General features: G+C 36.6%; 1 protein-coding gene across 1 annotated transcript in view; it reads left to right on the top strand.

Annotated features, from left to right (window-relative positions):
- The window catches only part of LOC127179998 (netrin-G1), a 79,757-nt gene that overhangs the window by 51,599 nt on the left and 2,962 nt on the right, over positions 1 to 25,196 (top strand). The window contains exons 4-6 of the mRNA XM_051133883.1: positions 9,905 to 10,077; positions 18,062 to 18,088; positions 18,306 to 18,350. Of these exons, the coding sequence (XP_050989840.1) occupies positions 9,905 to 10,077; positions 18,062 to 18,088; positions 18,306 to 18,350 (245 nt within the window). The remainder of the gene's footprint in view (positions 1 to 9,904; positions 10,078 to 18,061; positions 18,089 to 18,305; positions 18,351 to 25,196) is intronic.

Genomic DNA, 25,196 nt, shown 5'->3' with positions numbered 1-25,196 from the left:
TTCCCGAACTTCCAAAACAAGTTTAATTAATTTATACTGTTTTTTTTTCTGACGTTACTGATTAACTGTAATTATTATACTCTATATATAGCCTATATTTATTATTACAACTACATGTTGCCATAAGAACAGGTGTCACGGTGACATCATGATGACACAAACAAACGCACGTGTCACAGGCGGGTAGTTTTCAGAGCGCAACTGCCAAGAAGACCATCATGGACGACACTCGTCTCATTGTAGAAGTTGAGAAACATACAGTCATTTATGATCCTCAACATTTGCTGTATAAAGACTTGCAGGCGAAGGAAAAAGCATGGGAGGAAGTTGCAGTATCTCTTGGTGTAGATGGTAAGTAATTTTTTTGTTACAAATTTACGCTGGCCCACGAGCGAACAAAAGCACAGATGAAACCTAAGTTTAAAAAAATAATTTAGTAATAAAATAAGCTTCTTGACCTCAATTACATGGAAATAAAGCAATGCCAACTTAGCCATTATAGCGAAGTCTGTACAAAAGACACGGTTCAGGTGCGTGCTGCAAACGCTGCCGGTGTGAAAGCAAAATGGCTACGCGCTGCTTTTGCTCTGCTTACGTGCTGCGCGCGCGCTGCTTATGTCCTGCTTACGCGTGCAGTGTGAAACCGACATAAGGGGTTGTTCCTTTAAATGCAAATGAGCTCTGCTCACCCCGCCCCTCTGTTCTCTCTGTGGAATGATGATCTTGTTTATTTTAGCCGCATTTAGCCGCGTTTAGCCACTAAACTTACTAACTACCACGTTATAAGGAAAGGTGATCGCAAAGATTCATAAAAAAATGCTTATACACACTTCTGCTGTAAGTGAAGCTGGATCATAAATGATTTGCGCGAACATAGACGGATATATGTAGATCAGAAGGTGCATTCCCTTCACAAACAAATGTAATCTACTGCATCTTCAGATGCTCAGATGTCGAGAGTAAATGACGATCACTATGTTCATTATTACATCCAGCAACACAACACCTCAATCGCTCAATCGGAGATATTCTTGTCTAACTTACATCCCTGCTCTGGCATCGAAACAAGGAAAGTTACTGGACTGTGATATCTGGTCTGAGGTAAGAGCTCATGTCAGTCAACTATCGTGGGAGCGGCCTCACACCGACAGGCATCTGAGAACAGCTAGATTTGAAAAAGGGGATATTATTTTTACAGATACCACTGCATGGATTTTTATCATTATAGGGTAGATTTGTACATACACTGCCAAGACACATTAATGTTCAAACAACATGAAAAAGTGAACTTAGCATCCGATGACCCCTTTAAGGATTCATCTATATTTCATTAAAGGAGTAGTTCACTTCCAAAACAAAAAATAACAGTTAATTTACTCACCCCCTTGTCATCCTAGATGTTCATGTTTTCTTGCTTTCTTCAGTCAATAAGAAATTTTTTTAGGAATTATCTCCATATAGTGGACTTCAATGGTACACTGGATCAAGCACTGATCAAGCAGCTCAAAGCAGGTGCACATTATTGACTACAGCCCAATTTGGACTGTAATTGTTTGTCATGGGGACCTAAGCAATTTTCAACATTTACAAGGGTTAGTCTGTGATTATTATTTTTTTTTTATTCCTGTCTGAATCCAGAATGCCTGTGTTTTTCTCCCACCACCTGCGTAAAAAATCCCCAGCCAAATTACCTAATGTTTTTAGACAAACACCAAGGTCGTGTGGTGATTTCATTGCCGTCCAAATAAACTGATTCAAAATTCAAAGTTGAAAGCCATTTTGACCACTGCCAAACACTGTACTGTAACTGTTGCACTTTACTGTAATTTGCATGCATAGTTATTACTGGAAAAAAAATACTGAAATGCTGGAAAGTATTTACAAGAACAACATTTCATAACTGCTCAACCACAGTAAGTGGGAGCTGTTAAGAACAAAAAGAAGAAAGATAAGAAAAGCACTTAAACGTTTAAAATGGGTCATTATTATGGCAGCAACAGGCATGCAATACAATTTTAAAAATATGTATTGTATAGGCCAACAATTACAAACATAAAAATATAAACCAAGCAGCTTTATGTTTACCATGTGGAAAGAAGAGTTTGCATTAACTTATTTCTGCTAATTTCTGACTTTTGTAATGACATCTGTCATTTTGAGAGATAAAATTTATCATTTCAACATAGCGCATATGAATTTTTTTCTTATTATCGCCACCCGATGTGCCATGAGCTTTATCACTGAGGTTTATTTTACAATTATTGTCCGAATACCACATATGATTGGATTCTTTGAAACGGGGCAAATCATTTTTCAGTGCCTTTGCATTTGTGTGCTAAACTTTTGCAAGTGAATGCAAAATGGGTAATGGTAATAATAATAATAATAATAATAATAATAATATATATATATATATATATATATATATTTTTACATTATTAAGTTTTTTCTTTTTTTTCCCCACCATGTCATCATAGGGGCTCCATACTTTATCACTGATGACAAAAAACCTTAACAAACATTTTTGTTTAGTAAGTTTGTTGTTCCTTTTCTTTCTGCACATTTACATTTCCTCTTCTTTCTTCCTGACTTGTGCTATGTTTACTGCTCCTCTCAATACGGGTCACAGCACAGTTGTCGCTCAACAAAAGCCGTTAGGGCAGATGTCGAGAGCCAGGCAGGTTCTTCAGTAACTAAGGTTGGTTGACATACAAAAGTGAGCGAACCTTCAGCTACGTCTGTGAACTTCAGGAAGACGGACAGGTACGGTGCTCTCTCGCCTTCCTTTTTGATGAGATGGCTGTCAGATGTCTCTGTGCCTCCACTCGAGTTTACATTTGGAGTCCAAGTCTGCTTCTCACTACAAAGACATCTAAGACTCTCTAATCCTCAAGGCCAGAAGGTGAGGAAAGTTTCCAGGGGTCAAACAGCATGAGTAAAACTGGACTTTCACAGATACTGGTAAAGTTTACTTACTGGACATGCTCAAAATTCTTCTAAGATCTTTTATAAATATTTAAGTTCTGCTTGCTGCTGGTATGAGTTTGACATACATTTATGCAGTGATGGCAGATATCACTCCAGCAAATATGTATAAAATTCAGTTTTGAAGAGTTACACATTTAAATTGCACGGTAAATGTTTCAATAAAGCATTATTATTATGAATTCAGAATATGTAATATATTTAAATAAATTAAAAATATGATCTCATAAATGGCAAAGCAAGAACATTTTCTTTGACATTAAGTTCAGTGTTTTTCAACACATGTATAATACTAAAAATTGTGTAAATACTTATAATTTCTTAGGGCAAAACTTTTTAATGAGGAAGAAATGACTGAATTCATCTTTAACTTGCATGTAATGGTCTTATGATCTCATCTTTGAACAATTAGCTTTGCCTGATAAGACTTTACAGTACAGCCTTCATAGCCTTAGGCATTTGCAAACAATACAATATAAGCCTGACAACTGATAGTAAGCAGCAGGACTGCGACGAGCCTGTGATACACATCAGATTGAAAATAACTCTTTCATTTAGTCTCATGTGCAGAGGCCATTAAGTAATAACACTACAAAATAACATGTATTCATTTAGCAATAAACTTATGGTATTCAAGCACAATAACAATAACGGAGAAATTGGCATGGAATAGTTTTTGTTATTTGTGTTCCCACACTGGAATTATTCTGTATGAGACATAGAGCATAATAAAAAGGAAAATACTAAAACATAAAACAGAAGAAACTATTAGATGCTAAGTACAAATATCTTGGCATAAAGACAGCAGAGCTTACAGAGTCAAATTGCCCATATTACATCCTGATTGAGACTAGGGAAAAACTACACACATATGTGTATAGCTTATATACAGTATATCTATCCTATGACAGGCAGACAACACATAAATCATTACCAGGTTTGCCTCAGGCCAGGGTTGATTCAGTTTCCACTGGGCGTCCTTTGCTAAGCGGTCCAGTGAGTGGCGTAGTATATATGACCTTCAAACCGGAAGCAACGTTTAGTGCAGATGTCGGCCAAAGACCGTCTGGCAGTGAGTCGTTGAACTTTTGATTTGGACATAATAGTACATTTTTAAGATCTGTAAGCAGTTTTGGAAAACATTCAGCTGTGTAGTGATCACTGCGGATGACTTCCACGTTTCACTAGTGTAGATGGCCGTCGAGATGTCATTTGAGTTTAGATCTTTGTGTACAAAACAATGGTTGCTGACCGCCAGATGGGCATTAACCGTTGTATGGTTGCAGATGCTTTTCCAATCTGACACGAGGCCTCCTTGTCCAGACCGTTTTCTGGGTCTATGACACTGCTGATGTACATAAAGTAATTGACTTCAAGCAGTTGCTGACCAATAAGGACAACCCAGGCTCATTGAAAATACGTGCCACTATGTACATTTCTGCAACACCGTAATTACGTATCTTACTGAATGTTTCATGGCAGTTTCAAAGTGAAATGTCCAGAGAGTGGCACTAAAACACACGTTCAATACGTGACCGTGGCATGTTTTTGTTATGTTGATACAGGCACGTATTGCTGCGTTTTTATTACACTGATTGAGGTACGTATAGTGGCTGTTCAGAATTCACATATCCAGGGAGTGTCACTAAAGATTAATACTCTATTGTGTTGGAAATATCCCCTACAACAAACCCAACCCTAAAAGTGATGGGCAGGGTTGCCAGGTTTTCACAACAAAACCCACCCAATTGCTACTCAAAACTAGCCCAAAAGTAGCCTAATCATGTTTTGAGGGGGGTCCCGTTAAAAAAATTGCATTCTGGGGGTAAAATACATGTTTTTGGTGGGGTTTCCCTGGTAAAATTAGCATTCTAGGGACTAAATATTACGTTATTGGGGTCGCTTCAACCCGCGAACATGAAAAACAACCCGTGGCAACAGTATCCCAATTCCACAGGATTCCACTTGGCATCCCAATTCCACTTGGCAACACTGGTGATGGGAGAAACAAACCTTTTTGAAACTTTGAATTGAACCAATTGTTCACAAAATTATTTGCTGTTTCGAAGCGCTCAAAACACCACCACCTGCTGGTCAAGAGTGTGAAAATGCAACAAAAACTCAGACTAAAACATGCATAAAAACGCTTAAAATCCCATTGCAAATGTTTTATTGAAAGCATAATACATCAAATGCAATAAAAATTATGAAGTAGCATTACATATGAAGTGTCTGTATAATATGAGGTTTTTTAAAATATTTTATATTAATTTGCAGGGCTTGTGTTGTTTTTGTGTGTGTGTGTTTAACTGCTTCTCATCAGAAATACAGAAATGTCTCATTAAAAGTGTCTACAGATTGATGAAACTGATCCGAGATAAGGTAAAAACCAGAGATGCTGATTCAATGGTTTGCCACTGGGGGGAAATCTCAATGAACTCACATGATTCACAGGTTCACAGAGATCGCGCAAAACTGAAATCTGAAATCACGTGACTTTGGCATTTTGATACATGCTCTGAAACAAATGATTCGCAAAGGTTTCGAAGCTTCATGAAGCAGTGTTTCAAAAGCGGCCATCACTACCTAAACCTACATGATAGTGCTAACAAATGAAAAAATTATATAAAAACACATTTTCTGAGTGCTATTTTAATTTCGTTATGTGAATTTGAGCTGTTCTGTCGAACCGTAGTTCCACAGGGTTCATACCGAGCTCATCACTCAAGTGCAATGCCTTGTATTCCAATGCACCGCTGAGCTCATTGAGGGATCACTGGGTAGCTGCAAGGAGCACGATATCATCAGCAAAATCCAGATCTGCAATTTGTCTACCATCTCCTCCCAAGCAATCCGTAGTCACCTGGTTCGGTGGCCTGTTGCATGACGAAATCTAGGGTGAGGATGAAGAGGAACGACGAGATCACTCATCCCTGGCAGACGTCAGTATTAATTCAAAAGTAGTCTGAATTGCCTCAGTCCATGTGAACACAGCAGCTAGTTTCACAGTAGATGTTCCTTAAAATGTTGACAAACTCTTCCTCAGTGATTTCTGATGAATGCTATTGAATGCCTTTGTAAAATCGACAAAATTAATTGATGGTTCCTGTTGGAAGTCTGTGCTTTGCTCAATAATATTCCTCAGAACAAAAATTTGTTCAATGCACGATCAAAAATTTGTTCAGTGCACGTTATTTACTGGAAGAAATCCAGTAAATAACGATCGTTGCAACTGAATAAACAGATTTAACTGCTGTCATTGATTTAACGTGACTAATAAACACAGGACTATGACAATATATGGTTTATCTGACTTCTTATAATTTTCATTATAATACAGTATATAATAATGCAATGCTATTCGACATTGCTTTTATTACTGCTTAGAATGGTATAAAATATGGTGCGTGCCTTATTCTGTGTAAAAAACCAAATCATCTCACTATTTCAATCACTCAACTGAAGTTATGAAGTGAGTTTGAAGTAAAAACATGTTATTAAATTTGGTGTTTTCAAGTGCTTTCAGATGTAGCAGCATTCACGTTACCACACAGCTGTAGTTCACCAAGAAGCACGATTTGATAATATTGATGTATAGTATCGATGATATCATCTGTGTGGCTTTGAGTAGCTTGTCGGTGAACTACAGCTCTGTGTATTAAATGCTGCTCTATCTGAAAGCACACACGTGATGGAGATTTACTGCTGTTAACAGAACCGGCTTACTGACAAAATACGCATGGATATCGCATGTGATTTATCGTGCAGCCCTAATATGTACCTATATGTACGAATCACTGCAGTTTCCAGTTGAAATAAACACTAGAGGCAGTAAATCTCCGACAACTTTTATTCCTTTTTACACAAAGTATGATTTACAGGTACAGATTTTTGATTACTGAAGCCTAATTTTCAAACAATTACTTGAAGAATATTACATTATGACTTCAAAACTATTTTAACATCCTGTGTGATTTGAAGACAGATACTTTTGAACGTTGTTGTCACATATACAGCTTCATATGCATGAGTTTTCTAATTTGGTAGGTTTGCTTGGTAGCTTACACGATACGACATTGCACTTGAGAGATGAAGAGCTCCAGTACGAACCCTGTAAAACCTCAGTTCGACAAAACAGCTCAAATCTGCATAAGGAAGTTAAAATAGCATTGCAATATCAACGAATGCATTTTTATTTCACTTTTGTATTTGTCAACACTATCAGGTAGGGTTAGGGTTGGGTTTTGGTTTAAGGGATATTTCCGACACGATAGAGCATTAACCTTTAACGACACGCACCGGATATCTGAATTCTGAACAGCCGTAATATGTACATCGAGCAGTGTTCCAAAAAAGCAGCAATACGCGCCTGTAAAAAACACAATAAAAACATGTCTGTTATGTATTGAACATGAGTTTTAGCGCCACTCTCTGGACATTTCACTTTGAAACTGCAGCAAAACGTGCTTTAAGGCATGTATTTACGGTGCTGCAAAAATGTATATAGAGGCACGTATTTTCATGAGCCTGGGTTTCAAATTGCAAACTGATGTATTTTTTTTAATACTGGGTGGTCTTACAAAAACTGTGCATTGAGCTGTAGAGAACTCAAACATAGAGAAAATGGAAAACAGGAGAGGCTTCTGAAGGAAAACACATTCCAGGAGAAACCAAGGTCAGGATAAAACATAACAAGAGGGACTGACATGAAAGTCTGCTTTCTACTTCCTCTGAAGACAGACAATACATTTCAGACGTTGCTATGTTTCATAGTAATGGGGCATGGGAGTATAGACGCCTCTGTGTGAGGGCTAACGTTTAGACAGCGTTGCATCATAAGATTTTTATAATGCAAGCCGTGCACGTCTTCTGTTAAAACGTTAAAAAAGAAGGCTATATTATTCTTATTCAAAACCATTTCTCAGATTTATTCGAATAGTGAAAAGAAACCCCTTTGTGGCCAAAATTCATGAATATGAGTTATGAACTACACCTCACAGACAATGGAGCTCAGTATAATGCCCTGAGCCGTATCTTTAGAGAGCGAGCGCGCAAAGCAAAACACTTACGTCCTCGATTCATAACAGGAGGGAGGAGAGTGGAGTTAAATGAGTCACTGAGTGGTGCCACTCTTAGATAATGGCCAAAGCCCACTGTGGGAGAGCAAGGAGAAAAAAGGCCAATAAAGAATTATTAAATGGATTTTCATCTTTCTGCCAGCACAAACGCTTGCCGTGCCAGGCGTTCTCCCAGCGGCACCCGGCGAATGATATTCAACGGTCCCTCCAATTTCAATATGACAATGCCAACGGCAAAAGCATCACGTCCCTCGTCGCCGCGCCGCAGATACACTGAACTTTGTGACATCGGCTTGATGATCCAGTTTCGGCTGGTTTTTAATTAACCCGAGGGTCAGATCTCAAAGCACACCACTTTAGGGAATTTTACTATCTAGATGAAGGACGGTTAGATACATCCACAGATTAGAGATATGGAAGAGATTTAATTGACTACCCTTTATGATACTCCAGAGAGGTGATGGTGAAATTGGAAAGTAGCCTATTCGTATTAATGCCAAAACATACACAGAAGTTCACTGCATAATAACTGACAAATGCTCTATTGAAAAACTCGTCTAACTGAACGACGATATTGAACGGGTCCATCAAAGTCAGCGCAGATGAAAGCACTTACTGTAGCTCCATTTGACGTTAAATAGACCATCGTGAAAGCTGAAATTAGAGGTTTTGTTCCACTGGTTTTCCCGCAGTTATTAATCATTTATGCGCAATGTCACGAAAAGTAGAAAGTCAATTGGAATGGATGTATTTCTGTAACATGTCTGTCTCGGGTTCACAGCAGGAGGCAGCCGCATATCCTCACAGCCGCAGTTCTCCAAAGAGCAAAAGTCCTCTCTCGAAAGCATTGCAGAAAAACAAATACTGCCTTGATATCATACCGAACACGAACCCTCCAGAGAGGTGTAGCATATCCTGAATGCTCAATGATCTCATTAACCGCTGCCCATCACACAGGGAGGCGGAGGTCAGAAGTACACAACACGGTTGTAACCTTTTGTCTCCTGGCAAAATCAATGACTGCAAATTATATTTAGAGTAGATATGGAAAGTGAGACCACTCATCTCGAGTGGCAGCTAAGATAATCATCCGCAATCGCCCGAGTGTCTCGGAAGCTCTTGGCGCTTTAACTAGGAAATTAGAATGAATAACTACACATGCGCTGAACACATTTCACTCCGAAATTGCCAGTAAATTCCACAATGAATTAAACATGACATTTCCTTGTAAAATGCACTCCGAAAATCTTTGTTTTAGTTACAGCTTTGAAAACTCACTGTAACTCACCTATAAAATAAAATTCATGGAAAGCATCCTTGTTTTGACATAAACTCCAGACTTCACAAATCACGATTTCCTCTTACATTTAATGCTCTCTAAACACAATAGTGACTCTGTCAAAATCTCTTTCCCAGCAGACATCAGAGGAACTTTGAAGAGGTGCTGTTAGTGTCGATAGACTTTCCACTTCTTTTATTCTTTCCCTTTTTTCAATGTTAAAGCCCAACCACTGAGAGGCTTTCATTCTGCTTTTGTGTCACAGATGTGACCCACGCTTCTATTCAGTATCTCCGCAGGGGCACACTCAAATGAGCTCTGTTTTTAACGGCATAATGAAGCTCTCTTCTGCAGCATCATGGGAAGCCAACGTTAAAGGTTGGAGTTTGTAATGGATATGCCACAAAGAGGCTCCGAACGCATCGCAAAAGAAATTAATATTACGATTCGCAAAAGACGTCAAACATCGCGCCTGGTTCTTTGTTCGTGCCACCAACATAGAAACGGTAGCCTGGGCTGACATTTCCCATTTGTTATGATGTTTTGTTCTTCATCCTGCTAGGTGCAAGTGCAATCTGCATGCCAACAGCTGTGTTTTTGACAAAGGGAAGCTGGGGTGCGAGTGCGAACACAACACCACGGGGCCGGATTGCGCACGCTGCAAGAGACACTACCAGGGCCGAGCCTGGAGCATGGGCTCCTACCTGCCCATCCCCAAGGGAACTGCCAATATCTGTGAGTACATCCTGCCATCTCCTTCTCGACATGACTCTTGGGAAAGCATAGTGCTCCATCAAGCACCGAAATGTGACCTTTTCAGTCCTGTTCCAAATGACATTTTACTTTCAGAGCAACAAAAAATAGACCAACAATAAGCCTGTAGGCAGCACATGTTATAGAAATTCAGCTTTTTCTACAGCTCCAAAATGTATAAATGTATAAGCTTACGGCAGGCTTCTGAAATCAGTTTTATTTTAGTATCACTATTATTTGTTTTGTAAAAATTTTCAATTAAAGTTTTATTTTTATATTTTCTCTATTCACTTCAATTTTAAAGTTTTGGTCACACTTTATATTAGGTGACTTTAACTACTACGTACTCACATGGACAAGTACAGTGCACTTATTGTGTTCATATCATTGTATCCCAGAACACTTTTGCTGCTATTGAGGTGGGATACAGGTAAGTTTAGGCAAAAGTTTGGCAGTATTGGTAGGTTTAAAGGTGGGTTAAGGTGTAAGGGATGGGTCGACAGTGTAACTATAAATGTTATTACAGAAATTAATTACAGATGCAATTACAAGCAGGGTTTTTTTTTTATAAAGTACAAAGTAACACAAAAAGTGCATTGTATCAAATGATTAATTCAAATGTAAGTACATAGTGGTTAAGGCCACCTAATATAAAGTGGGACCAAAGCTGGTCATTTTTTATTTATTTAACAATTTTTTGTGTTTTTTTATTTTAGTATAATTTTTATTAATTTTAGTACTTTAGTACCTGAAAACAAGCTAAAATGAGTTTATTTTTTATTTTTTTTAATATTCCAAATAACAGATTTTTTTTTTTTTTACGTTTTAGTTAACTGTAATAACTCTGCCTAAAATTAATAGACAAACATAAACAAGACATAAGATATAACCAAACGTACATTAAAACATTAAAACAGGATCAAACATTATTGCATTATTATTGCAACAGTCTCTGAAATGTACATTGTTACAAAAGATTTATATTTTAAATAAATGCTGTTCTTTTGAATTTTGTATTCATCAAATATTCCTGCAGTATCAGTATCACAGTATCTCAGTTTCCACAAAAATATTAAGCAGCACAACTGTTTTTAACATTGATAATAAAAAGAAAATGAGCACCAAATCAGCATATTAAATTATTTCTGGAGGATCGTACGACACTTAAGACTAATAAATTAATACGTTAAATTTGTTAAAATGCACTGTAAAATCTGTAAAATCAAAGTATTTTGTCTTTTTTCTAGTCAAAATATCTAAAAATTCTTAAATCAATATGCTTTTGCTAGATAAGCAAAATGACATAAGATATTTAGTCCTATTTTTAGGGTTGTGGGGGTGAATATGTGAATTTAGCTTAAAACAAGTCATTTTTTAATTGCAATAATATTTTACAATATACTGGTTTAGTGTATTTTTATCAAATAAACACCCTTGATGAATACTAGAGACTTAAGAAAATATATAATATATAATATAATATAATATAATATAATATAATATAATATAATATACATTTTTCTGCATGTCTGTCAAATATTTTCTCACCTTCACTGCCTCTCTTGCCTCCTCAGACACCCTCGATATAAACTCTAAAATATTATGTTGAGTGCTTTTTTGTGCTTCTCCCAACCTATGAGGGCCAGAAGTCACCCTCTTCTTTAGCTTCATCTTGGCATTGAGTAGTGGCACATCTGTCAAGTTCTCAACCCAAGGCAGGGGGCTCATTGCCCTAATAAATCTAATGAAGTCAGTAACTGTAGCTCAGGGACAGCGAGCGGCTCGGCACTGTCCAGATGGTGGGAGGAGAACCCTCTGGCCCCCTCAGTGCAGGTCCACTCAAAACTTAGTCACTACCATCAAGCACAAGCTATATACTTATGCAGTCACAAGCAAAGGACATTTTACGGGCTGCTGCATCGCAAGGTGGAAAGCAACGGCGACATTTAGGTTTATGAATGTTCTTTTCTGCATTCTCAACACTGCAGCTATGCATGCGTGATCTTTTATGGCAATATTAGATTTGGTGCACCTGTGCTCTTGTATGAGTGTGTAGGTGGTTGCGTATGAGCATACATGCTTTTGAAAGCCTTTAATATCGCTCTAGCCTTTCCCCCGTTATGAAGGCCCTCATAATGCAGGGGCAAAGCTCAGACTGACAGCTAGTTATTAAAAACCCAATACCAGGACACATCTGTGCCCAACAGAGGAAACCAAGGACCACCTATATCAAAAGCAATATTAGCACCTGTTTTGGCAAGAAATCCACAATGCAACAGGCTTGCATATGAAATCAAAATAACATTATTGCCCCTGCAGGTTTGGTGAAATCAATAGTCCTCGACTGCTGCATCGTTCCCCTTCCTCGCAAACGAGCACGATCGCAGCGACACGCTACTTCTCCTACGCTGCTCATATTACATGTGAGGTTATGAAACATATGGCTCTCACATAAAGATGAATTTGCTGAAAGTGCAGAATTTAATTAAGCTGTAATAGCTTTCATCTGTCATCAAGTCTTCTGCCGTGATCACAAGGGCAATTTATCTCCATGTTAAGATTCATGGTATGCAGGACCCTGCTCATGCAGATATATAGCTGCATGTGACCTCACACCTAATAATTCAGCAGGAAATGAAATCCATGTCTTTGTCTGGTGGGATGGGCTTAGAGAGTCAGAAAGGAACATTTTGTGTGAACGAAAGTGTCCTGCTGTTCTATTACACCAGCACCATACTGCCAGACAGAGTAGAGGAGATTTTCCATGTATAAAACAAGGCTGAAAGGGATGTTTTTGGGTGCACTGGTTTTGGATTAACTAATGGGCAGTGGTGTATAAAGTACCTGAAAGCCATACTTAAGTAAAAGTACAGATATCCTACCAGAAAATGACTTTGGTAAAAGTCACCAAAGTCACCATTTAGAATATTACTTGAGTAAAAGTCTTAAAGTATGTGATATTTATTGCACTTAAGTACAAAAAGTATTTTTTAAATCTTAAACGTACTCAAGTATTGAAAGTAAAAGTACAAGTAGATGCAAAATGGAAAAGAAGCATATATGTGTGTGTGTGTGTGTGTGCAGTTTTAACTCTTTCTTCCATTTTGTATTTTTGGGTAAGAATAAGAAGGGCTTCACCGGAACTTGGTGTCTTTCAGTACAACTTAAGAAAACATTTCTGGAATCTGCATCTGAATGAGCATTTAGTGTATGTAATGAAAAAATAGTCAAAATGTGAAATTAAAACCACTAGTAGGTGGCAGTAAGTGACTGTTAATGAGTGATTCATTGAGTTTAAACTGATTTATTTAAATTACTGATTCATTCAAGAAAAAGCATTTGGCTGTGTTAATGAGTGAATCACTGAATCATTTTTAATCAACCGATTCGTATGTATATTTGTATATATACTTATACTGCTCCAGTTGTGTGTTCACTACTCAGAGCTGTGTGCGCACTTGGATGAGTTAAATGCAGAGCACAAATTCTGAAGATATAGGAAACCTTACTTTGCTACACGTCACGTCATTTTCAGTTTATGATATTTTCATAAACATTAATGGCAATTACAATTAGTGCCATTATTGTTAATGAAAATATAAGATATGTGTATGGTATGGACTCCCATTCCTGCCACTGAATAAAAAATAAAAAAGATAAGTGCAACTTTATCTTACAAAGCTGAGAAATACTTCTTGCAATTGTGAGAGATTTGCAAGTTTATATCTCAGAATTATTTATATTTTGCAATTCTGACTTTATAACTCTCACACCTGCGAGTTTATATCTTACAATTATGAGAAAAAAGTCAGAAGGCAGAATTGTAAGATACAAACTCACAATTACGAGAATAAAGTCAAAGATTTTTAAAATCGCAATTCTGACTTTATTTCTCGCAATTACAAGTTTATATTCCGCTATTCTGACTTTATAACTCGCAATTCCGAATTTATATCCCGCAATTCTGAGAAGAAGAAAAACTTTATAACTTGCAATTGCAAATTTATATATGTATTTTTTTTTCCGCAATTGCAAGTTTGTATTACACAGTTCTGAGAAAAAAAGTCAATGTATGTCTATATATATATATATATGAAGAGTTCAGATGCAAAAGCCTCTAAATCCATCTGATGTATTTCTTTAAAATGAGCATTTTTGTCTGGCTATTTGTATAGGTTTTTATGTAAGTACTGGTACTTCTGATTGGGCTAAGGCTGGAATTTAGCCAGTTTGAAGCAAAAGTATTTGATGGACGTATAATATGTGTCAGGAGCATTCACTCAGTATCATTATCTCAGTATTGTCTGAGATGGCTTTTAGCTGGTTTTGCATCTGAACTCTTCTCATATATATATATATATATATATACACACACATGCTTTTTTTATATTTTTTTTCTTTTTAGATGTTCATAATACATATACACTTGGTTAGCATTTCATTTACCTTCCGGCTTTCAGTGAGGACATCAAAAAACAATCAAAGAAGTTTCTGGACACTCTCTATAATGTTCTGATTATAATGAGCAGTTGCAGATTCCACATCATCATGAGCAATGACAGAACTGAATAGTTTCAAGACTGAGTCAAACCACATGAAACCTAAGAAATTCTCTGTACTTGCAGTAATCCAAAAGAACAACACAATAGGCAGATCTTCTATTGTGTTTCTTTGTATTGCAATTCTGTAAATTGCTCTTCCTGTCATTCCAATTCAAATTCCAATTCAACATGCTCTAGGACGTAACGAATTCAACTGAAATCCCAGCTCATGAACTGAAAGGGAGCCAGTTTCATTTCATAAAATTCATCCTCATGAATTTATGCTCTGTATACTATATAGTTGTGAGGAATTGATTGTATTTGTTTATGCACAAATGTCACATTAGCATCGCATACAGCTGCATTCTTCATATAAACAGCAAAAATGCCTGAAATACTTATAATGCATGTGTGCCAGCCTTAACCAAGCAGAACCTTAAGATCGTGATCTTATGTGTGCAGAGGAGGATTTTCATTTCTGTGCTCTTGTTGTGTCCCATGTGGGAAGAACAGGTGCTTGAGAAGCGAAGAATTATGTGTGTTTGGTACTTTTGTGATAAATAAGATGTGTGTTGGTTTAATCAATGCATACTGAGCTCATCTACCAGCTGTCCACTTCTGCCTGTTTTCCAGACTTGTCATTCATAGCTCAGGTGAGCAGAATTCCCAATTAGGTTTGAGTCGCTAATGTCGTAATGAGGCTTATGATGTGCCGTGAGAGTAGAACGCAAGATTTCAGCCACCACTCTGAACTCTCTTGGGGCTAAACATAATGTAGCGATAAAATATCTGTGAGTCGCTGTTGCTAGGCTAAGCATTGTACTAGAAAACTGGGAACTGTAATACAAAAGAACACATAAAGTGTAACCCACCTCGTGGTCTGTGGTTTTGAAGTAAGTGCATGCTGAGATATTCAGTGCTGTTATTCTTTGAACAGTGTCCTGTAGACTGACTGGGGAGCAGCACGTAGGTGCAATGGTTTGAAATGTCAGGCCTGTCATAATAGTTGATGGTTGAAAATAATAATATAAAAAAGAATCTGATGGATAGAAAAGTCAAATCATTTATTAAAATGTGTGCTAACTAACAGCGCAGATTAATGAATAATAAATAACATAAAACACTCTGGCAGGCTGCACGTACTCTGGCAGTTAAAAGAAAGAGCTACACTATTAATTTTGTAGACAAATGCAAACTGTGCTTATGCAATTAATCACAAAATTAAAATTTATTTATTACTAAAGTTTATTTTGAATGTTGGAGTGAAAAGTGAAGGAAAACGAGTATCTAACTGAAAACAGTTTAAAAATCCCATATACTGCCATTTATGTTATTTTATAATGTGATGAAACAACACACATTAGTTTACAATTGTTATTTTCAAATGTACTACTGGGTCATTCTGTGTCAAATCAACCAAATTTCAGAAACTGACAGAGGGAAACAAGATACAATTCTAATTTCAACATTATTTTTTCTTCAGTTCTTCAAATAGAAGAAATATTGGCAAAATCAAAAAATTGAGCCGAGGACCTCAGGTTGACTTGACATGGAATGACCCTATGGTCCTTAAAGGAGAAGTCCACTTCCAGAACAACAATTTACAAATAATTTACTCACCCCCTTGTCAGCCAAGATGTTCATGTCTTTCTGTCTTCAGTCGTGAAGAAATTATGGTTTTTGAGGAAAATTTTTCAGGATTTTTCTCAATATAATGAACTTCACTGGTGCCCTGATTTTGAACTTCCAAAATTCAGTTTAAATGCCACTTCAAAGGGCTATAAATGATCCCAGCCGAGGAAGTAGTGTCTTATCTAGCAAAACGATCATTTATTTTTTTCGAAAAATAAAAATTTGTATACTGGGAGTAATTAGTTCAGTCGCGCATGCGCAACATCCTATTAGGTTCTGTACTGGAATTAGTTCACCTGTTTTAAGGCTTCGGTTTTTTGAGTCGTTCGTTCATCTTATGGGGCTGTCACAAAAGTGAGGTGAGCTAATCATAGACTAAAGACCCTGGTAAAAAATGAATTAATCTTCTCTGTTTCTTATAGCATTATAGTTTTGTCTTGTTTGTAGTGTGATCAACGTTTGTGTAAGTAGTAGTTCTGTTAGGGAAGTAACACGTAACATTTTAATTATATTTTGCTAAAATGAACTAAATGACTCAAAAAAAAGATCTGTTCATTTTGCTGAACGAGACTCAAAGGTCCCATCACAACTACGAATCACGTGTAAGTTCATCGTCTGTGTACTGATTATTGTGAAAAACTCCATCTTATTTTCTCCTACAACTTGAGAGGAGGACATTGTTGTACCTTTTTGTTTGTAAACAGCATTTACAAACTTGCTTGCACTTTCTTAGTCTTTGCGCGTTCGCTTTGTAAACACTGGGTCTGTAGTTCTGCCTACGTTCGGCATGACCTTTCGACGTGATTCAATAGTACGTAGTGTTGTGAACGCGCATCCCAGAGCCTGTGCTACACACGCTTTTGTGCTTAAAAAGTATAAAAACAATTTCTGAAAAAAATGACCAATCGTTTCGCTAGATAAGACCCTTCTTCCACTGCTGGGATTGTTTGGAGCCCTTTGAAGCTGCATTTAATCTACATTTTGGAAGTACAAAATTGAGGCACCAATAAAGTCCATTATATGGAAAAAAATCCTGAAAATATTCGTTAGAAATAAAACTTTCTGAAGATTTTAGCATGTAATGGATATGACTGTGTTAATGTGTTTGGTTTTGGCTGCTGTTTGGTAATGCTGTTGTTGTAGATTATTGCAGCTACTGCTGCAAAGCAAGTACAGGAACTTGCTACTGCCAAAACATACACAGATACAGTGATGTGAGTATTTAAAACATACTGCTGCTACACAAATAGCATATATAATAACTTGTAGCAGATCTATACAGGTGGAGCTGGGGAGGTGGAGGGTTTCAGACGAACACTGAAAGCATGCAAAATGCTCTAGTAATTGCAAACCAGCCATTTAAATGTAAAGCAGCAAGCTCATTGGTTCATTTTATGCAAAAAGTACTTTAAAGGTGTGAATATCATCAGTTTGCATTAATGACCCATCAGCCTATGCTGATTATTAACATTTAAATCTGAACCACAGACCCAAAGGTCAAGAAAAAGAAAAAAAAATCCTTGCCAAATGCAAATGTGCTTTTTGAAACAAACAACAGTTTTCAACACAGTTATGTAACTGCCAGAGATAATACTATGGCACACAGAACTGCTCATTACAATCACAGAGTGGCCAGAATCCTATGAGCTGGTTTGATTATGTTTTTTTTTTCCTTCATATCTGATGTCCTCACTGAAAACATGAAGCTGTGAAGGAAGGTTATCACATATCTCTTTTAAAAAAGCTTCTGTAAATGTAGTTTAATTGATGCTAGTTCTTTCTTTTTTTTCCAGGTATCCCAAACAACCTTGGCACCTCTGGTGAGTTTTTTACTCATGAATTAATGGACATCATTTGTATCTTATTTTTATATAGATAAGGATATTTTAATATGTAAACATAATTCTATCAAATATTCAAACATACTAATTCAAGCACTGGTGATAAACCAAACAGTGACTGAAAACCAGTTATAAACACTAGCTTATTAAATAATGGCAATTAAAACCAAAAAATAATTTGATTCTTACCTTTCAGTTCGACCGAATGCTTCTTCACTTGGAGCAGCAAACCGAAATCAAGGTAAGACTTTCAGAAATCATCTCATTAATGCCTGTAAAACATCCAACCACAGATTTTTTTTCCAGCTTCAGGATCCAAACCTTCATACTAACAAAGTGTCTTTGTTTGTGTATACTTTGATCTTCTCTGCAGTTTCAGTCTAGCCTCAAATCTCAAAAGACTGTCCAAGAAACAGCTTTGAGTGACTCATTATCTGCGGTTATTTTGTTGTTAGGTTTTTGGGGACAATTATATGCTTATAATTAGAAAACAATAACATAAAGTCATATTCAAAACCCATCATGGCTATGAACTGTGATTTGATAGTTGCTAGTCGGAGGCTGCTAAAATGTGTTTTCATCACATATCAGCATATTGTAGATGGTCTCAAAGCTTAAGGATGAACTAAAAGCCAGACAATTCTTATTTTGATTTCATGGGGTCTTTAAGAAAAGAGGATTGAACAAACTAAAGGCTTCTCATTTTTACCACTCCTGCTGATTGTGAGTGACAGTGAGTGGTCTCTTTTTTGTCAGGACCAGGAGCAGAACAAAACAGAGGATTCTGAGAATCTGTCTGGTTGTTCTACACCTACACCTTCTAAATCCAAACCTTCTGTTAAGCAGCCGGCGGACAGTAGTCTTTAATGATGACCTCCCGGATATCAGGCTCTTCTAATAACCTCTCAAATGTAATTAGTCTCAAGTATCTGTTTTCTTCTGACTGGCCTCTTCATAGAATAGAAGAGAGAAAGAGGTGCGAAAAAAAGATGAGATGGCGGTAGGTTTATGTACACTGGTTTCAAAGACTTGATTGAGATTAATCTCTTGAACAGATGAATACAGTGGAGAAACCATAACTTAGACCATAAAAAGATGAAAAGAGATACACAGTGGTGGAAAATATGAGCACTGGGCACTGAAATTTGTTTATGAGTTAGAGAGTAGTAAATGCTAATAATCAAGTGAAAAAAGACAGAGTTTATGATATAGAGGAACTCACACAGCAAAATAACATGTTCTTGTTTACGACACATAATTGTTAAAGGTATAGTTTACTCAAAAATGAAAATTATGTCATTAAGTACTCGCCCGTAGGACATTCATTCATCTTCGGAACACAAATTAAGATATTTTTGATGAAATCCCAAAGCTTTCTGACCCTGCATAGACAACACAACTGAAAGTTTCAAGGCCCAGAAAGGTAGTAAAGACATTGTTAAAATAGTCCATGTGACATCCATGGTTCAACTTTAATTTTATGACGCTACAAGAATACTTTTTGTGCTTGAAGTTAACAGAAATAAGGACTTTAACCATTTCTTCTGCCACAATGCATGTCCTTATTATATTTCGTTTAACTTAATTTGGGTCCTTAGGTCTTACATGTTTGAAACAAATCATTTTTGTAGTTATATAACTTTTTTCCTGCCAGCGTTTTTGAAAAAAATTGCCAGCATTTTTGGTGATTTTCAATAAAATTTCATGGCTCCTAGAATATTTTGTTGTATGAAAATCTGAACATGCAATACCAAAATAAAGAATATACCCTCTACTTAAAAAAAACCCTTTTGTTCTAGCTTCAAGCATTCTAAGCATTCTTTTTTTAATCAAGACTTGTATGTAGGTAGGTTTCATAAAAAAGACATTTTGAGCAATTTTTATCAAATACTACATCTGCATCATATTCAGTACTATTATCAAAGCAAAGCAAAAAGCTAAATTTGTGTTTAGCGGGGAAAGAGTTAATAGTTCTTCATGAGTTTAATGTAGTATTTGTGATTAATGAATATATTTACGGTAGGAAATGTACAAAATATCTTCATGGAACATGATCTTTACTTAATATCCAAATGATTTTTGGCATAAACTAAAAAACTGTAATTTTGACCCGTACAGTGTATTGTTGGCTATTGCTACAAATATACTCTTATGATTGGTTTTGTGGTCCAGGGTCACAATTAGTAATTACAGATTACCTAATAAGGGCCTACTCAGTCTTACATTCACTTTTATTTAATGATTAGTTTATCCTGCTTCCATATTAGTTAATAGCAGCTGAAGTGTTACTGTAGTACTCATTAGTCCTGCATTACTTCCTGCACAGTTACCCATTATGACAAACCATTATTCTAAAGTGCTGCCACTAAACAGACGAAGATCTTTAGTCTCATCTATAATACACCACTTTGAGATTGTCTGTCTAAAAAAAGGAACACTGAAACCTCCTCTCTGACCTGTCAGGGAACAAATAGATCTGTTGTATGCATGCGTCACTATTGCTCAAGTCAGGAGCTGCCTGTTCTGTTCCGTTAGCGTGTGAAAAAGTCACCGTACCCAGCAAAGGTGCGATACAGCACATATGTCTCCTAGGGAGAGACAGACTTCGGCCAGGGTTCACACCTCTGTTTCATCTTAGGTCAGAAGGTAAAGCGCAACACAAGTGCAAATGCAATCTACGCCACTGTACACTGCATGTGACGGATGACCTTGCACGTCTTTCACAATGAAAATGAAGACCGGGACAGACGTGAGTGTCTGTGTGTTCAATGCTCCCTCGGTGTGCATGTACATATTTGAAGAAAGAAGCAGTCAAAGGAGCAGTGGCAGCAGGTCTGTCTTCTGGGTACACTTGAACCGCACCCTTTTCTCAAATCTAATCTTGGGTACAGATGCTCATGGAAGACAATAGCTCTGTAGGGTCCTCTAGAGGCCTGTCAGCATTTGGATAATCCCATACACAGTGAACAAAGTAAACTCCAAGCCTGGAGATTTAAAGTTTAAATCCCAGCAAAATCTTTCCAGAGTTGTCGCTCAAAATGGACACTGAGCTTTTCTGAGCACCAGTTAAACCATGCCAGATGGGCTTTTCATGGAGAGATATGATAAAAAAAAGTGATATTTCAGTGTTTAATTTGCCCTCAGCACTTAAATGCCTAAAAGTGTCTGTTTGGGAGTGATGTATTTTTGTTTGTTTATATAGTAGTAGAATTGCAGTAATGGTGCAGAACACTGTCTTTATTTAAACTATGGAAAAACAAATCAAAATAATAAAAAGGAGTCAAATCACTGCGGATATATTACTATTTTTAATAATACGTAAATGGAGTCTGATTGATCAATACATTGTTCCAGCAATCTTAAAATGCACAATATAATAACAGTTTTAATGTGATAAACCTCTTCACCATGTCAATGTGCAGCTCATACAGCAGATCATTATAAAACATAAAATACAAATTTGTGTCCCATAATAAGTTTAATATGTAGCAATCTTTTGTGGCCATGCTATAATGTACATGCTTGTGTTGGGCCTAATATTGCCTAATTTAACTGTGACTACATTCTTGAATTAGCACAGCTTCTTATGCATTCTCTACTCACGAAACAATTAAAACTGGCCTAAGCTAGTTTACTGGTCTTTATTAGTCTCCCTGACTGGGGAGTGTTTCCTTAAACCAGTTCTATCCCACTACAGTATAGTCAAAAGTTCCGTCATTATCAACATATTGGACGTCTTCAAAACCTTAGTTCCAGTGAACATTTACAAACAGCATCAAAAAATGTTGTGTGGTTGGAAATACAGCTCTTTATCTGTGGCTAGAATCATGGTTTCTTGTTAGTGCAACTTGCAGACCTAAATAGGTCGTGCTTTTGAGTACAATGAACATGTAGTACAATCTATAATTTTTATTTTATATGAGCAATATCACTTGAGTAGCAGTGTGGCTGTATGGCGGCTCGCTGTGATTACCTATGGCCGAATCACAGCCGTACCCATGGCTACGAGTGTAATATTGCGTTAAAAACCCTCTTTTGTGCAAACTACTTCCTTCCACCATGGATTCAAATCTCAAGCTGACAGTTTAACAGCTGAGCCCAAGCCTCCGTTACTAATTCGAAACGCCACTTTAGAACTAATAAGGAAGGAACGTTGAGTTGCTATTGCTATTGCTATTGTATTGCTATATTAAAAGCTCACTGTATTATGTATAGTACAGAATTATGAGAGAGAGATTCACTGAGCGAGTGTAATTATCTGCAGCATTCATTCTTCAGATCGGTCTCATATTCACCATAAAACATTATGTCCTCTGAGGAAAGCGATATCTTTGTCATACTATGCTTTCATCTGTTAGGTGATTTTCAATGACAACACTGCTCAGTGCATTTGTTGGCTGCGTCTTACAGGGTGTTGTTGAAAGTAAAAAATACTCTCTCGTTTACAACCCTGTTTCAGTCGCTTTCTGTATAAAAGTATTTACTGCTGACTCATAAAATCAGTCCTTTGTCACCATCTAATAGCAGAATAACATAACTTTTTTTCATAAAATTACCATCAGGAACACACACACTGTTTCTCAATACAATACTACTATTATTTATATAAAATATTTTTATTAATATAATAATATATTATTATAAATTATAAACAACAACAGCCATCATAAAAGTTGCTAGGCAATTCAGTCAAAAGTACAAAGCAGCATTCTGATATACAGCACTGTGATGAGATTTTCCCCTTAGCCAAAACTGTTCTGGAACAAATAATAGATTAATGAGACCAAAGACTGGCATTAGATTTACCCTAAATGAATTATATCTCATGTTTAACCACTAGAGACTTCAGCGGAGTCAGCGGAAAATTCCAGAAGATGTGGCCGAGGTGAGACTGTTCTTGCCAGGTTCATAAGCGCTGAACGACTGCTGACGGCCTCGAGCACACATCTCCGAAAACGTCAAAGCAAATTTTCAACTAGAAGTTATCTTTATTAACAACTGCATATTTAATGTCTAAACAAGTACATTCTTGCCTAAAACAGTATTTGGGCATCCACCATGACATTCGCTGAGAGAAATACCACAAGCGGAGTGATACAAGTAGTAAAATGTTTGAGCACTGTTACTACTAGAATATCATACTCCTGGAAAAGGCTCTCAGTCAATCAGATTCGAGGACCAAAAAGAAATATGTACAAATCTCCACTTTTTTTAATTGACAAGAGAATAAAGAGTGTGAATGTGCGTAAGTGCTTTAGTCCCCTGGGAAGTTCAGAGGTATGATGTCAGAGAGGACTCGCAACTGAATAAAACATCTGGAAATGAAGGAAAATAGTGAACAAAATTAGCTAAGCATTCCTCAGATACCATGTTCATTATTTACAACAATAATCTGACATGAATTTGATCTTGACACTATTAATTTTTAAAAGTTATGACTTCACTGCCTGCTTGATGTCATTGAAAGTACTTGATTATTGAAGCAACGTGGCTCGAATGACGGCTGTGCAATGTGCAGTTTAGGCAAACAGTCATGACTAACTAGTCAATTTCTCCAACAATGCAGTATTGTTAATGTTAGTTAAGTGGCAAGTTTCATCTTATGTATTGGAAACACAACCCCTGGTCAGGTTTTATAGGGTCAGCAACCAAAATTAAACCAGTTAAACACTAGTCAAGCCAAGCACAGTAAACCAGCTAAGAGCTAAGCTTAGGCTGGTTTAAGCGGGGATCGTAGTAAAGTTATTGCTCATAGCTGGTTTTATTCAGCTTTGTTCTGTCCCTGCTTCTCTGAGGACCTAGATGAAATCCATCTGAATGAAGAAAGCAGCATGTAATTACATCCAGTTTCTGAGCAAATAGTTCTGTCTCTCCTCCTAAAGCAAATATTTTCCTCAATAATGGAAGCTAGTACAATGCAATAGCAATCATCTTTTTTCCACTAAAGAGTTTGTTTACAGGTCAAAGGAAGGGAGATTAGAACAATTCAGACTGGATTGGCACCATGACATAAAATTCATTGCACATCAATTCCATGTTTGCCTTGAACTTGAAATTTAAAGGGGGGAAAAGCCTTGAATCTTAATTATGCAGCATTTATTTTTCATTTCACAATGATTAGATTATGGATCCAACATCAGAAGTGTTAAAGCTTTGCTGAACGGTTCATTTAACAATATAGGTGTTGATTGAGTTTGCAGTAACCTTCACATGCTAAACACAATAATCACCTAGAGTTACCAGGAGCAACCCAATCTCATAAGAAAACAACTATGAGGTGATCTCATATGAATTCATATAAACCAGAGGTCGCATTAACCAAAAATTGTCCGTCATTGAAGGAATTTTGGTAACACTTTAAAATACAGATCCGTCATTAGTGAATAACTACACAGGAACAAATGACTAATGCACTATTAACATTCTAGTAACTATTAACTAATAAGAAACTCTGATTAACGAATCTGTAAGTAATAGTGCTCAGTTGAACATGGTAGTTCACTATTAGCTAATCAGTAACTACAATTTTTTCATATCTCCCAGAGAACTACTAAGAACTACTATATACATGCTCATAATTAATGTAAATAATGCAAAATGTATAATTAATTCTAAAGTAAAGAACATGGTAACCTACTAGTAATAACTCAGGTATTACCAAATACTTCAGAAGGAATTACTAATTATTTGGATCCATATTCTAAAGTGAAGATAAAGATAACTCCTTAGTAATGAATAATGTCATTAAAACTATTGAGGTTTTTGTAAGGTTCTGGATAGTCATACTTCTGATGGCTTTGGTAACACTTAAGACGTTACTAGTGGGTTACCATGATCTTCACTTTAGAATACGAATCCAAATAATTAGTAATTCCTTCTGAAGGATGTAGTAACACTTGAGTCATTACTATCCAAAACCTTACATATACCTCAATAGCTTGCAATGATTTCAGTCATTACTAGAGCGTTATCATGATCTTCACTTTAGAATACGGATCCAAAAAATTAGTAATTCCTTCTGAAGTATGTGGTATTACCTGAGTCATTACTAGTGGGTTACCATGATCTTTAGAATTAATTATACATT

This window comes from Labeo rohita, chromosome 2, assembly GCF_022985175.1.
Source record: "Labeo rohita strain BAU-BD-2019 chromosome 2, IGBB_LRoh.1.0, whole genome shotgun sequence".
Taxonomy (NCBI): Eukaryota; Metazoa; Chordata; class Actinopteri; order Cypriniformes; family Cyprinidae; genus Labeo; species Labeo rohita.
The sequence above is the reverse complement of the archived record's forward strand: the minus strand, read 5'-3'. Positions and strand labels throughout refer to the sequence as shown.